Source organism: Salvia hispanica, chromosome 2 (genome assembly GCF_029641045.1).
Source record: "Salvia hispanica isolate PSC_SH4W2 chromosome 2, Shi_PSC_v1, whole genome shotgun sequence".
Classification (NCBI taxonomy): domain Eukaryota; kingdom Viridiplantae; phylum Streptophyta; class Magnoliopsida; order Lamiales; family Lamiaceae; genus Salvia; species Salvia hispanica.
Genome location: NC_142693.1, coordinates 708,538 through 725,039, shown reverse-complemented (window position 1 = coordinate 725,039; position 16,502 = coordinate 708,538). Strand labels below are relative to the sequence as shown.

The window sequence follows — 16,502 nt, the reverse complement described above, 5'->3', positions numbered from 1 at the left end:
AATGAAAAGTGAGTTGAAAAAGTTAGTGGATTGTGGATCCTACTTTTATATATTAGTTTTATAATAAAATGTGAGTATGAATGAATTAGTGGAATATGAGGTCCACTACCAAAAATATTAAAAGTGAAATGAGACAAATTTTAGAGGACGGACCGAAATAGAAAAATGGGACAAATTTTCAGGAATGGAGGTAGTACATGCTATAACATAAAATCTCATGTAACCAAATTATTTCAATAATTTCAATCGTGATAATTGGAACTAGCTAGGTCATAAGTCTAATATTTATAGCTCAGCTTTCAACCGAAATCTCTAGATTATATTTATAACTCTAGGTCAAAACTAAATTAAATGCCATGTGCTTCCCCATTTTAATCCCTATTAGAAAAGACCATAGCCATATAATAAGACAAGCTATGAAATAGGAAAACAACCCTTATTAAGAGCTAAAAGCTTTAAAAAAATAGCTAAGAGAAAAGCTTATCTTGGGATAAATCGAAACAGATTGAGCTCTATGTTCATGTGAATTAAAGCTACGTATTAACGAAATCTTGCAAGTCACTTGTTAGGCATAATCGAAACCATGAGTTTATTTAAAAAATATATATCCAAAGTTATGATGGAAGTAAAATGTTTTTGATGAGTTGTTTATATAGGTCTAGAGACAAAGTAATTACTCCTAGTATGTAAGATAAAATTTTACGAAAGAAAGCCCAATTTGATATACTCTAAATAAATATAGTCCAGTAGAGGATGTTATACATAGCCCATCAAATTTATATCATTCACTACTCAAATTAAATTGATTCAAGTTTATTTTTTCATATGGAATTAATAAACTAAAGTTAATCTTACATGTCATTTGTCTCAAAGACTTAAACTTTTACCCAAAAGAATTTACCTAGCCTATTGGATATTTTAGTGTAATTGAGTTAACTTGATTGATCAGTAATATCATAATGATACATCGTATAAGTATGGAAATGCGGAGTGCACGCTTATTTGAATTCATTATGATGGACGGGGGTCCGGGGGCAGAGCCCCCGGGTAGCGGGGTCCAAGGGGCAGAGCCCCTGACTAATTTGCAATTTCCGAAACCTTTTGAAAATTAGTTATTTTCGGTTTTCCCCCAACAAATGCACTGTTTCTGCAACACATGCACTGGTTCATCTTCTTCTTAATCTGATCGATTCGTTTGGTTCTATAATCTCTCGAATATCAACATACAGAAGCTCTGATTTTTCTGAATTGTATCCAATCAAATATTTTGGTAGAACCACCGAAATTGATTTGATCTGAAAGTGATTTATCACGACTTTCAGATTATCCGTTTTATTCAATATTCTAAATTTCCCTAACAAACAATACTCATAAATAGTACTCCCACAATTCCATTATAATTGCGACCTTTTTTTTTCAACTCGAAAATTAAGAAAAAAAATATTCCGTCTATTCTATTAGAATTGAAAGATTTGTTTTTCGATATAAGATTTTATGTGGCGTTGTTTTCTAAGTTAACGATGAGAGAATAAAGTAAGAGAGATGAAAAAATAGATATGATGTTGTTTTTATTTTGGAAAATATTTTATTTTTAATGGGACAATCTAAAAAAAAAAGTTTCATTTTATTGTGATAAAATAGAGTATTTATTATGTTAAATGAGAAGATGATAAAGTAAAATGAAAAATAAAATAGAGAGCACAAAAAGCTAAAATATGTTATAGGAAAATGATTCAATTCCTAGTATTTATTCTATAATTTAATTTTGGGCTTAAATGGGCCATTGAAAAAACAAAATGGCCCAATAAAGTGGGCCGCAGAAGGCCATGTGTGGCAAAAGGTAGTGGTTAGATGGGGCCCACCACTTTCCAATAGAGTCATTATTTCAATGAAGAACAAAAAATATAAAAATATTAAATCATAAAAGCTACAAAAAGAATATAAATACAACCATGAAAAAATTTAAAAAATAAAACAAAAAAGAAGGCCATAGGCAGAGAGGAAAAAAGCTTCAGCTCAAGTTTTCACACTTTATCTCCTTAATCATTCAGCTCAACTTTCCCCAAATTTCCCTAGGTTTTCTCCCTTTCCCTATTGTCAGTGAGCAACGGCTCCTTCAGCTAGCGTAGATTCACGGCGCGCGGTTTTGGTTTGGAGCGATGAATTGGCTTCATTTATGACGAGTGAGTGATCTCGGGAATTTCTGCCGATTCGGAATCTCCAGGTAGTTTTGGGGAGGCGCATTTTGTATACGCAGTTTTAGGTGTTTGTGTGTGAGTTTGAATTGATTTGGTGGTTTTAGCTGGTTGAGGTGTTTGTTGTGAGTGGCTGAGGTTGGGGTTTAGGGCTGGATCTTGTGTGGTGTGTTTGAGCTGCAATTTTAGTGCTTAATCTGTGATTTGAGTTTGATTCTGTGGGGAATTGCTTCAATTTTTGTGGTTGAGCTGGTTTTGTTTGGGAAGTGATGAGTTTTTAGGTTAATGAGTGATGTTAGAGAAATAGACTGATGAAATGCTTCAATTTTTGTTAGGAAATGCTTCAATTTTTGTGGTTGAGCTGATTTTGTTTGGGAAGTGATGATTTTTTAGGTTAATGAGTGATGTTAGAGAAATAGACTGATGAAATGCTTCAATTTTAGTGAGGAAATGCTTCAATCTTTGTGGTTTAGCTGATTTTGTTTGGGAAGTGATGATTTTTTAGGTTAGTGAGTGATGTTGGAGAAATAGACTGATGTTATGCTTCAATTTTAGTGAGGAAATGCTTCAATCTTTGTGGTTTAGCTGATTTTGTTTGGAAGTGATGATTTTTTAGGTTAATGAGTGATGTTAGAGAAATAGACTGATGAAATGCTTCAATTTTTGTGAGGAAATGCTTCAATTTTTGTGGTTTAGCTGGTTTTGTTTGGGAAGTGATGATTTTTTAGGTTAATGAGTGATGTTAGAGAAATAGACTGATGAAATGCTTCAATTTTTGTTAGGAAATGCTTCAATTTTTGTGGTTGAGCTGATTTTGTTTGGGAAGTGATGATTTTTTAGGTTAATGAGTGATGTTAGAGAAATAGACTGATGAAATGCTTCAATTTTTGTTAGGAAATGCTTCAATTTTTGTGGTTGAGCTGATTTTGTTTGGGAAGTGATGATTTTTTAGGTTAATGAGTGATGTTAGAGAAATAGACTGATGAAATGCTTCAATTTTAGTGAGGAAATGCTTCAATCTTTGTGGTTTAGCTGATTTTGTTTGGGAAGTGATGATTTTTTAGGTTAGTGAGTGATGTTGGAGAAATAGACTGATGTTATGCTTCAATTTTAGTGAGGAAATGCTTCAATCTTTGTGGTTTAGCTGATTTTGTTTGGGAAGTGATGATTTTTTAGGTTAATGAGTGATGTTAGAGAAATAGACTGATGAAATGCTTCAATTTTTGTGAGGAAATGCTTCAATTTTTGTGGTTTAGCTGGTTTTGTTTGGGAAGTGATGATTTTTTAGGTTAATGAGTGATGTTAGAGAAATAGACTGATGAAATGCTTCAATTTTTGTTAGGAAATGCTTCAATTTTTGTGGTTGAGCTGATTTTGTTTGGGAAGTGATGATTTTTTAGGTTAATGAGTGATGTTAGAGAAATAGACTGATGAAATGCTTCAATTTTTGTGGTTTAGCTGATTTTGTTTGGGAAGTGATGATTTTTTAGGTTAATGAGTGATGTTAGAGAAATAGACTGATGAAATGCTTCAATTTTTGTTAGGAAATGATTCAATTTTTGTGGTTTAGCTGGTTTTGTTTGGGAAGTGATGATTTTTTAGGTTAATGAGTGATGCGAGAGAATAGACTGATGAAATGCTTCAATTTTTGTGAGGAAATGCTTCATTTTTTTCCCGAGAATCTCTCTTGTGCAGATTTTGAAGTCGATATTTTTCGGTTTTACTCTTTGAATTTGTGTTCAATTTATATATATGTTTGCGATTTAGCTTTCTTATTTTGGGGTTTCATGTGACTTGGAATGTAAGGTTTAAGCTTTGTTGGCTAAATTTTGGATAAGACGAATCTTGAAAGAGTATGATGCTATGGTTGAAAGTGAATTCTAGTAAATGTGTAGGTGTTTATTAAAGGGATAAAAAAATAGATTATTATGGTATATTTAAGAGCAAGGATAATTAACTGAGAAGAGTAGCAGTGGCAATTTTAAATTATCATTTCGGATGACAGATTTTGGTCCATGTCTGATTTAGTGGTTTGCTGTTTCATTGTTGTTTTTCTTTGAAAAATTTGTGCTTTTATGTTGGTTTTTTTCGTTTGAACTTATTGTTGAGATTGAACTTGTTTTGCAGATATCTGTGTACTGATTTGGCTAACTCTTATTTATAAGTGTGAACCGACCTGGAGGTTATATCACAGTTCCCCATGTCGCCGGACGGTTAGAGGGGTCTTATGGATGGTATTAAAACTGCTACGCGGCTCAAGGGTAAGTGATATCGTCTTTAGCTGCATAATTTTGTGATGTGAACACTTGAATGATTCTAAGTATTTGTTGTTCATGTTTCTTACCCTGTATGCTACTTTGCTGCTTAATAAATTTTTATGATGTGAACACTTGAATAATAGTATTTGTTGTTAAAAATCTTGATAGTGGGATGGAAATTGTAAATGATGTACTTTTTTGGCTGTTTCTTGTGCATACCTTTTAAGAATTAAGATCCATTTGAGCCTGACACTTAACAATGTTGAATCATTAAATAATCAACAATTTACTATGTTGTGGCTGGTCATGCCTGTTTCTTCTGGTTGCAGGCTCTTGGTGTTATTGGTTACTACAGTTTGCTGTCTGGCTGTGTAGCATTAGTGATGTGCTGGCTCTGGAGACAGCAACCCCCAGCGACGTCTCTTCAGTTTCTTTGCTAGCTAGCCCACCTAAAAGTGATATCTTTAAACCCATAGACATATCACCGGCTGTTATTCCACATTATTCCTTTCCGGGTGGTTCATTGCCTCCCATGTATCCCACCTATCCAACCACCTACGAGCCAGTATTGACTGGGCGGTGCCCTGTAAATTTTTCTGCCATTTCAAGTATTATGGAGATAACAGCATCCGACTGTATCCAGCTGTTAGCAGGAGTAGTTGCTAACATTATATGCTGCCCACAGTTCAATAGCTTGCTTCACATATTCCAGGGATTCTATAGCACCACTTCTGATCATCTAGTTTTACAAAATGCAGTCGCCGATGATTGTTTTAAAGATATTGTCAGTATATTAGCCAGCAGAGGAGCAAACAATTCAGTACCGATCATATGCTCTGCGAAATCTACTAATCTGACCGGTGGCTCCTGTCCCGTGAAGGACGTGACCACTTTTGAGAAAACAGTGAATACAAGCAAATTGTTAGACGCTTGCAGCACAATTGATCCGCTCAAAGAATGCTGCAGGTCGATTTGTCAGCCAGCTATTATGGAGGCTGCACTCAAATTATCCGGAGTTCAATCGTTCATGAATGATAATAAAAATGCAGTTGGACTTTCGAATAATGTTGACATAATTAATGATTGCAAAGGAGTAGTCGTTTCATGGATTTCAAGGAAACTTCCTCATGAAAATGCAAACAAAGCATTCAGAATATTGTCTGCTTGCAAGGTTAACAAAGGTGTGTATCTTATTTATTCCCTTGTATAATTCTTGATAATATTTCTTACAGTTATCTTATTTGGAAAATGCAATGAGAGAGGGTTATTAATCGTTTCCTTCTTGTATGCAGCATGTCCTTTGGACATGAAACAACCAACGGAGGTAATTGCTGCATGCCGCAATGTTGCTGCACCGAGTCCATCATGTTGCAGCTCAGTAAATACGTATATTGCTGGGATACAGAGGCAAATGTTGATAACGAACAAGCAAGCAATTATATGTGCAACCATGTTTGGCGCAATGCTGCAGAAGGCTGGTGTGATGACAAATGTTTATGAGCTTTGTGATGTAGACTTAAAAGATTTCAGTCTTCAAGGTCAGAATCTGAATTGTTTCCACTACGCAATTTCTTACAATGATGTTGCTGCTGATGCTAATAAGTTTTTCTTTTATCTGTTTTCTGTTCTATGGTCGAGCAGCTAATGGACAAGAAGGTACTCATACTCATCCCTTCTATACTCTGTTTTTCTGAATGTCATATCTATAATCTTTTAGCACCGAAACCATTTTCCAAATAACAGACTGTGTAGACCATTTGTATCGTCTCTCATGGCCTCGTGGTCACCCAATTTGCAGGATGTTTGCTCGGGAGCCTTCCTGCGGACATGATATATTACAACTCGTCTGGCTTCAGCTTCACTTGTGATTTACGGGACAATATTGCAGCACCATGGCCATCATCATCGTCCATGACATCATTGTCCCTTTGCGCTCCCGGTAACCAATTTTGAGCAGCCATCGGATCACTCCTTCTGTTTACTTAGTTTGAACGAGCATTCTCTAATAAGATCTGTTCTGTTATACAGAGATGTCATTGCCTGCACTACCTACATCGCATAATTTGGGTGAGTATTTCTCTGCACGAATTGTTTCTTTTCGTTCCATTTTTTGAAGATTTGAATTAGTACGTTGTTGAACACAGGACGCCGCGGAGTTGGGGCAGATCTCTTTGTTTTGATTCTTTCAATTTTTGTGTTTGGTTCCATACTGTTTTGATGTTAGCCCTTGTCTGTGAAGAAGAGTTTAGATTTGTGATGGGAGCTGCCTTGGTGTATATGTTGAGCTGTTATCATGTATAGTAGGAGTAATAGCTTTCTTCTCTCTTTCTTCTCATTTTTCTTTTTCCCTTTTAATGGTATCGTTTTTACTTTTTGTCTTTTCTTCTGTTGTTCCTTATCTGTTTTCGTGGTTTTCGTGGTGTTCGGTTTCCAAGATAAGTACAAGATACAATCTAGGATTGAGTCGTGAAATTATTTTAGTCATAGGGGGTTAGCTATGACTAATTATACCATGATTATCCATCAGGATTGAGTTGTGGGGTTGAATCTCATGAACCAAACACACTATAAATTTAACTTCTGATACAATCTTGCAAGCCGAACACCCCTTTGTTTACATTACGTGCTTAATTGTGTTTTATTAAAAGACGATTAAAAATCGCAATTAATTGTTTTAGCGCTACTTTGGTTGGGAAGTTGTAGATGCTACTCTGTCTTTGAGTTAATTCATAGTCAATGTATAGTGATATTTTCTGTTTTGTTTGGAAAATAACCACGATAATGTTAGAATTCAAAAAATTTAAGTATATGCTTGAGATTAATTACTTAATTATGTGGTACGAAAATAAATTTTTGATAGTTCTAGAAATTTAATCATAATTTGTTTCGTTCCAATTAAATTTAGTCATTCATTTTTCAGGATAACAAGTTGAATTATTTCTTTCTTTTTTGATAAAAAATAAAATATCTATTCACTTTTAGTTTATCCATCTTCCACTTTTCTCTCTTATATTTTAATTTTGACTCATTTCACTTATTTTATTTTATCTTATCTTTATTCAATCCATTTGATATAACTTTATAATGAACTTTTAGCCTAACTTTTTAGAACACGCGTTACCATCTTATTTTGCTCTCATGTTTTTTTTTATTCATTCCTTTGTTTCGAATTTCAAAGTGGATATATAAAATTGTACATTCACACTTGTAATTTAGTACGTGGAGCCTTTGCTCGAAGACTCCAGAAATTGGATGTATTATAGCATTATATTATATACTTTAATAATCAAGGTTTGACCGCGGGGAATCTTGGCACTTTTCAATAATTTCAACTAACACATGCAAAATATATTAATTAGATCAATGCATACAATATTTTATCAGTCATTAGATACACATCATCCTGTGCAAGAAGGAGAAAACTAATTCCATTGCCTATTCACAATATTCATCTACAAGAGCAAAGAAGAAGAAGAAAAGATATTGTGAAGAACTCTAAGGTATGTCTGCCAATAAATATACCCATCTTGGGCTTTTTTACTAAAGGTATGTCTGCTAATAGTTCTACCCATTGGGCGTTTTTTACTTTGCTTTTTGTGATTTTTTATGTAGTTTTACTTTAAATGGATGTATGCTGTTGATTTATCAGTTAGTTAATTTGCATGCTACTATAAGGATGGAAAAATGATACTTTGCGCTAAGGCCATGTTTGGTTGCCATGATTCTAGCGGAGAAAGTAATTTAATTCTCGAATTTTTAAATTCCAATGTTTGTTTGATATTTATTGAAATTAGGAAAGTAATCAAAACCTTAAAGATGAGGAAAGTTGGGCAAAATAATAGGATTCTGATTTTTAGGATTTTGATTATTTTCCTAATTTCATTAAAAATCAAATAAACATTGAAATTTAAAAATTGGAAAATTAAATTACTTTCCCTGTCAGAATCCTGACAACCAAACATAGATAGATTCAGACTTGTATGTTAAAAAAGGTTAAAGACCAACTAGTCAAGTATTGTCTGTGCCACCATCGGCAGGCCCGGTCCAGCGTAATGACGCGGCCCTCACTTTCGTGGCATAGATGTGTGAAATTTGGTAGTGTATATGAATAATGGCGTAAAAACGCATTTGTGTGAGGACGTAGACGACTAATTGTTGTCTTTTGAGGCTAAGAAACTAAAAATAAGAAATAAAATTTGGCTAAGAAATGTTTCTTACTAACTTTGTTTTGAAATATGGAGAACAAACTAGAAATGACTTATATTGTTTTTATGATTTTATAGGCAATTAACCCGAAGAAGAATGGAAGGAGATGCTGCGGCCGCTGTCCTTCAAGTTCTAGTTCAAAACCTCATCGACCACTCCATGAAAGAGTTCTCACTTGTCCGAGGCCTCAAAAAAGAAGCAGAAAAGTTAACTGAAAGTCTGGACACAATCAAGAAATTCTTGAACGATGCAGAGATGCGTACTATTCCCGGTGAGGCTGTCAAAAGCTGGCTCAAGATGCTTGAAAACGCGGCATTTTATGCTGACAATGTTTTGGATGAGTTCAGCTATCATCAGCTCTGCAAACAAATCAAGCCCATCAAACCGATGAAACAAAAGGTACTTTCATGCTTCTCATCATGTGTTAATCTTTCACATTCCCGAAGTATGGCTATTAGAATCCAAGAAATCAATGAGAAATTGAAGTCCATTAACAACGAGGCTACCGACCTTGGCCTCAAGGAGACGCTTGCCACCAATGTGTCACATTTGCCTGATGCTACTTTTGAAACTGACTCATTCACTCTTGTTCCAATTTTTATTGGACGAGATAAGGAGGTGTCAGATATAGTTGAGATGCTTACCGCTTGTATCACATCTGACGAACGTGTTTGCATCATTTCCATTGTGGGAATGGGAGGATCAGGGAAGACAACTTTGACTAGGAAAGTCTTTCATCTTCTAAAAGAAAAAAAAGTGTTTGGATCACATATTTGGGTGCATGTTTCTCAAATTTTTGATCCAGTTCTTCTTCTCAAGAAAATTCTCAAAGAGTTGACTTCTTCTGATCAAGTTGAAGTAGAGAGTAGGCAAGGAATTCTCAACAAGATTCAAGAAGCTTTGAAAGATAAGTCTTATCTTCTTATTCTTGATGATGTTTGGAATGAAGATCGTCCCACATGGGATGGTTTTATCCAGTCCTTGTTGGGCGTCAGTTCTAATAAGGGAAATGCCATTGTTGTTACCACTAGAAAAGCGAAGGTGCCTACAACTGTGAGTGCAATTCATACACATGAGCTTGAAGGATTATCAAAGGAAGATTGTTGGTCAATAATCAAAGAAAGAACCTTTGGAAAAGAGAAAGTTCCTTTAGGATTTGAGGCCATCGGGATTGAAATTGCTGAAAAATGTCAAGGTTTGCCATTAGCTGCCAGCGTAGTCAGTGGAATACTACGCGATAAAAAATCTGATGAAGAATGGCACTCGATCAAAGAGAATTGGCTTTCAAGCGATGAAGGAGGTTATATCACAAAGATATTGAAGTTGAGCTTTGATAATTTGTCTCTACCATCACTCAAGAAGTGTTTTGCATATTGTTCGATTTTTCCGAAAGGTCATAGAATCAAAAGGAGGGAATTGATTGAGTATTGGATGGGAGAAGGATTTCTTGTAGCTTATGAAAGCAATGGCATGGAATCTGTGGGAGACAAATATATCAATGTTCTTATACACAACTCATTACTGCAAATTGTAGAAAGAGATGATTATGGAAATGTGGAAAGTTGTGTGATGCACGATCTTGTGCATGATCTTGCATTTTCTGTTTTAGCCGGTTCTCATAATGCAGATGGCATATCCCCAGTTCGATACATGCTTTTCGAAGAAAAATCAATTGATGTTCTAAAACAAAATGCAAAATATTTGCGGACTCTATTATCCATGGATCATAGCAGCATGTTCTCAGACTTTGAAAGTCTTCGTGTTTTGACTTTGGGAAGTGGTACAGTTGAGGAGTTGCCAAGTTCAATCATGAAGTTGATTCATTTGAGAGTTCTTGATATTAACAGATCAAGCATTGAACATCTTCCTGATTGGATTGGTAAACTGGTTCACTTGCAAACATTGAGAGCAGATGTATATGGTTTAAAACAACTTCCAAGTACTTTGAAGTACCTGACTAACTTAAGGCATCTTTATATAAGGCGATATGTACAGTTGCCTGCCGGGATTGGGAAATTAACTTCTCTCCAAACACTGGAGTATTTTAATGTTGGTGACAAAGATGGATGGAAAATCGAAGAGCTTGGAAGTTTGAATGGTCTCAGAGGAAAACTGGTAATTTCAAAGCTTGAAAGGGTTGAAAACAAGGAAGAGGCAAAGAAAGCAAGTCTATCTGCAAAGTCAAAATTATTGGAGTTGTGTTTGACATGGGATGAAGATAGAGAAGGTGAAATTACAAGTGATGAGAATGTGTTGGAAGGGCTTCAACCTCACACAAATTTGAAGAAGTTAGAGATTGAAGGATACAAGGGAAAACGATTTCCATTATGGACTCGAAAGATGGAAGTTGAAAAAGTGGGTGAAATCTCTTGTGTACCACTTAACAATTTGACTGAGATATATCTCGTACGCTGCTATAAATGTGAAGAAATCCCAATGTTTGGGCAGTTGCCAAATCTCGTGACGCTTTGGTTGGAAGAATGGTTTAATTTGAAGTCAATAAGTTCTTCATTCTATGGATTAGAGAAAGGGGAGACACGTATTGTTTTTCCAGCTCTCAAAATACTCGTATTGGCGTTTATGAATGAGCTAACAGAGTGGGCAGAAGTAGAATCAAGTGACGTCAAGGTATTTCCTCAGCTCCAACGCTTGAAGATAGAGGAGTGCCCCAAATTGAAAGGATTTCCACGTGAAATGATAGGATCCTCGCTCGAGAATCTGGTGTTGGACAGTATGAGTAGCCTAGAGAATCTACCTGGAATAATTGATTGCCTCAGTTTGATGAAGTTGAAGATAAAGACGTGTTCAAATTTGAAGGAGTTGATTATAAAGGAGTGTCCAAATTTGAAGGAGTTGAATATAAAGAAGTGTCAAAATTTGAAGGAGTTTATTATAAAGGAGTGTCCAAATTTGAAGGAGTTGAATATAAAGAAGTGTCAAAATTTGAAGGAGTTGATTATAAAGGAGGAGTGTCCAAATTTGAAGGAATTGATTATAAATGAGTGTCAAAATTTGAAGGAGTTGATTATAAAGGGATGTCCAAATTTGATTGTGTTGATTATAAGTGTTTGTCCAAATTTGAAGGAGTTGATTACAAAGGAGTGTCCAAATTTGAAGGGGTTATATATATATGAGTGTCCAGATCTGAAGGAGTTGATTATAAAGGAGTGCCTTGAAAGCTTGAATATTGTGGGATGCAATGCTTTGCAGTATTTTCCATGTGAAATGATAGGAACATCCATTGAGAGACTGGAATTGGAGAAAATAGGTAGCCTCAAGAATCTACCTGAAATAATTGAGTGCCTCCGAAAATCGCCCCATCTAACACATTTGATAATTAGGGGTGCTCCTCAATTCATGCCCACTTGTTTAGTTGATATCCTACCTTGTTTTAATAGCTTGGAATGGTTGGAATTAGATGCAAGTATGGGGGGATCAATTGAGAGTGTTGATGCCTTATTGCAAGCATGCAGAAGAAGCTCTCACTCACTTCAACATTTAGAATTCAAGGGGATCAAAGGTAGTAGTTGGGTAAATCTGGTAGAATCACTTCAACATCTCACTGCTCTTAATTACTTGTACTTGGAGACTATTGGAATGGAAAGCTTACCTCAATGGTTAAAGAGTATGAATGCAAGGCGTCGCTCAGATTACAACAGTTATATCCACATTAATGGAGAACGAATCTGTGAGTATGAATTATCTTTGCATTCTTGTTTGTTTTTATAGAAACAATATTACAGTATATGTGAGACTACATCTGTCAAAATTCTAATTTTCAGAAATTCACTTACTCCCTTTGTGTTGTTTAGATTTAGATGATACTAAATATCCAATATTATCTACTACAGCTTTATACCCATCCTTTAAATTTTTGATTTAACTGCCTTCTTTTTTTGCAATTTCATCTCATTAGTATCATCTGTTGTATTTTACAGATATGCCGTTGACAGAACTACTTACATTGCTGAATTCGGGTAACCCTACTGGTGCGTATTTACTATTCTTTTTATATTAAAGGTGTATTTTCTTTTATTTTAATTGATGGATGATATATAATTCACATGTTTCAGTCTTCAAATATTCCGTAAGGTGGGTAATTCTTCTCAACTCTTTTGCCCACCTTTTGACTCAAATTTATAATAATAAAAAAAAAAAAAAAAACAAATGGTCTGATGCTCTTTTGTGATTTGTGGTAGATGCTAGTTTAGGATAAGAATTTTGGATGCAAATGCTTGGTCCAAATATTTAATTAGGACTCATTTGGCTGGCAATGATCTTTAGGATTTTGATTATGAAGAAACAAAACAAAATATGCAGGTTTTTTAGTGTTCTGGTTGGAAACAATGTAAGAATTAAAATTTTATGTTGAATTCTAATAGATATGAACTTGTAGTGTTTCGAGTTAATTGCAACTAGTTTGGAGCTTTTCCTTTTTAGTAGATCATCTTGCAAAACTAAGTTGCACACACTTTTTCCAAAATGGTTTTAATTGAACGCTACTTTTCTTATATTTTTTATTCTCTCTGTTCTCTATGGTTTGTGATAGATGCTACTTTTAGATAATAATTTTGTATGTAAATTCTTGGTCCAAATATCATCAATGACTCATTTGGCTGGCAATGATCTTTAGGATTGTGATTAGGAGGAAATAAAAATGCAGATCTTTTGTGCTGTGATTGGAATGGCCAAAAAAAATGTTAGAATTCAAATTTAAGTTAAAGTCAAATAGATATGAACTTGTAATGTTTCGATTTAATTGCATCAACTAATTTGGAGCTAATCATTTTTTAGTAGATCAACTTGCAAGACTAAGTTGCACACAATTATCGCAAAATGGTTAATTGAAAGCTACGTACTTTTCCTCTCAACGAGATTATATTTATAATACACAATGTTTCCGTGATGAAGCTGAAGTAGAAGAAGTTGAAGAAGAAGCTGAAGTTGAAGCTAAAGATGAAGAAGCTGGAGAAGCAGCTGAAGCTAAAGAAGAAGAAAGTAAAAGGGGAAATGATTTGTGTTTGAGTTTGAGATGCTTCCAAAGAGCGAGGAGGTGAAGAAGGAACTATTGTCCAATGCACATTTCTTCAAATTCACACCGGTAAGATTCAGCGTCACCAACAATTATTTCCATATTTTAATGATTGTAGAGAATGTGGATATATTCAATTGGTTTGAGACATCATCTACAATTCTATAGTTTCTCTACCTCTTCACATTGTAAATGACAAATTAAAATTTCTCTATAGGTTTGACTGAAGAAGGTGGAGCAGAGATTTGTGTTAGAGCAGTGTCGTATTTGCATACCAAGAAAGTTTGACGGCTGTACTCTTTTTATCCCTGGTGTTATTGCATGACAGTTTGGATTGATTTTGTTGTGTTTTATCGAACAAGATCCTATGTTTCTGTAGTTATGTCTTGGTCTTCTGTCTGACTATTAGATTATTGTCGCTTATATTTGGTGATGGATTCATGGTTTTCATTTCTGGTGTGCATGCCTGACAGTGACACTTTTTATTGGAGTAACCAGCGGCACTGGTCAGCAACAGTGTCGCTCTTGTTTTCTTTTAATTTCATTCTTTATCAATTCTCTTCCTCTACTTCTGAATGAGTTGTGAAAACGTGGATATAAACTGTATTATGGACTATAGATTATAGATGTTGGGTAATCTCAAACTCAAACACGATAATTTTCAATCTCAAACTTGAACCTCACTGTGTTTTCTCCGTCCGTAGCTTTCACTGTGATCATCGCAGCATGATACGGTATATTCCCTAGAATTATCCCCATATCTATTACTATCTCCGTCCCCCAAAATTTGCTATACTTTGACCCGACACGGGTTTTAAGAAATGTAATGGAAAGTGAATTGAAAAAGTTGGTGGGATGTGGGTCCTACTTTTAAAGTATTAGTTTTATAATAAAATGTGAGTAGGAATGAGTTAGTGGAATATGGGGTCCACTACCAAAAATGGTAAAAGTGAAGTGTATCAAATTTTTAGGGACAGACCGAAATAGTAAACTGTATCAAATTTTCAGGGACAGAGGTAGTATTTAGTTAGTTATTGATTTCCTATATCTTTTCATATATTATTAGGATCATTATTTTCTTGTTCCCTAAGTCAGAGTAGTCTTATAAATAGGAGATATTGTATTCTTCTATTTCATTCAAGAAATATCAAATTATCTTATTTTTCTTTTATCGTGTTTTACTCTCTTTGTTTGGTTTGATCGACGGACAAAGCTCACGCGACTACGGTTTATCCCTACATTTGACGCTGAAGTGATCGTCGGGCAACAGCTCCCGCGACGTTCGACGCAAATTATCCGAGTTAAGGAACTTCATCCTTAACAATTGGTGCTTCCATTTTCGAACTCATGGCTGAAGTCAATCTTCCTTCATGGTCGGAGATAGCGCATGGATCTGAAAGGTTGCAATTGACTTCAACAGCAGCAACGTGGGAGAATATTCTCGCTAGATTCGCCCGACTCGAGACCCGATTGGTTGAGCATGAGCGCAAGGTAGCAGCAACGCTCCCTCCGTTGCAACCCGAACCTGATCCACCCGATGCTTTGCAATGGCAGCAACCGAAGATGCAGGATTGGCGGTGGCAACAGCATCACAATCAACCCCAACCTTGCTTACACCAGCAGATGACGCCTCCGAACACCTACCCACCGCCCTGACAGCAGTTCCCACAGCCTAATTCTTGCTGGTATCCGGCAACCCAACAGCTGCACACGCCTCCGCGGTACCCGTCCTACACCAGTGGACAGACGGTATATTCGGGGTACCCATGGCAGCAGCAGGAGCGTGCCCCCTTTTACCAGCCAGACTGGTATCATCCTCCACCGGATCCAGACCCGCCTTATGCCGAGATGGAGTCGCATCTCTCCATCACCAATCGCCGCGTGGACAGCCTCCGTCCGCCTGATTTGCCTTAGCTGTAACCGCCGAATGCTCACTCGGATTGGCAGCAGCCCACCTGGGTCCACCAGCCGTCGCCTCCAATCACCTTCCTACAGCCGCCTCTAACATCTGCCGCTACCGCCGCCTGCCTACCCCCACAAACGCAGATACATCCCGTACTCGACCAACCACTACAGCAACGCTGGTCGTCCTGTTGGCATCCACTGAGCCACCACCGTTCAGCAGCTCCGCTGCCTACGGCTCCGGCACCAGCCCCGATCTCCCTGGCCCGCGGCCCAGATATAAGGTATGCTTCAATGGAGCCCCTTCTCGATGATAGTGATAATCATGAATCAGTGCAATCTCGTCAAATTTATTATGATGATATGTAATTGATCAATTACTTAATCAAGATCAAATTGGTGAGGAAGAGGTATTGACAGAAGTTGATGAATTTGTGCAAGTATCTGATGAAACACAATTTGATCTGGATCTGTCAAATGTGATTACAATGACAAAAGATGTTATTCATTTTTGTGTTGATGTTAGTGGAGCAAATTATGGCAATAATGATGACATATATGATTCATGTAATGTTGTTTTTACACGCCGGAAACCTACACATGGTGTGGAGCATGATAGGGTGGATGGTACAGTGTTAGGCAACTGGTTTGATAATGATGACATATATGATTCCATTGAGGATGTGAAGAAGGTTGGATTTTCATGTCGATAATGTTGCAAGTACTGTACATCATTGTTCAGCAATGCTTGATGCCGACGCCCGGTTGATCCCTCCGCGCAACGCTGGTGATGATTTCAGTGGTCCGATTGCAGTTCTTATCCTCGACCCACAGGATGATGACGGGCTCTATTCGCCCACAGCTCGTTCGGTGAACTCACACTCTATGCCAGAGAATAAGATTTTGTAT

At 36.3% G+C, this 16,502-nt stretch overlaps 2 protein-coding genes across 2 annotated transcripts; both read left to right on the top strand.

Annotated features, from left to right (window-relative positions):
- The first annotated feature begins 2,005 nt into the window (after nt 1-2,005).
- LOC125194347 (putative GPI-anchored protein At1g61900) lies at nt 2,006-6,832 on the top strand. Its single transcript, XM_089063838.1, has 8 exons — nt 2,006-2,224; nt 4,323-4,456; nt 4,783-5,634; nt 5,746-5,991; nt 6,095-6,109; nt 6,252-6,392; nt 6,482-6,520; nt 6,598-6,832. Exons 2-8 carry the CDS (start codon nt 4,423-4,425, stop codon nt 6,669-6,671), a joined length of 1,401 nt encoding a protein of 466 aa, XP_088919964.1. The 5' UTR covers nt 2,006-2,224; nt 4,323-4,422; the 3' UTR covers nt 6,672-6,832.
- Nucleotides 6,833-9,069: 2,237 nt separating this feature from the next.
- On the top strand, nt 9,070-14,143 carry LOC125218483 (putative disease resistance protein RGA4). Its single transcript, XM_048120159.2, has 4 exons — nt 9,070-12,347; nt 12,598-12,648; nt 13,571-13,760; nt 13,909-14,143. The coding sequence occupies exons 1-3, from the start codon at nt 9,107-9,109 to the stop codon at nt 13,714-13,716; spliced, it is 3,438 nt and encodes a 1,145-aa protein (XP_047976116.2). The 5' UTR covers nt 9,070-9,106; the 3' UTR covers nt 13,717-13,760; nt 13,909-14,143.
- The last annotated feature ends 2,359 nt before the right edge of the window (nt 14,144-16,502 follow it).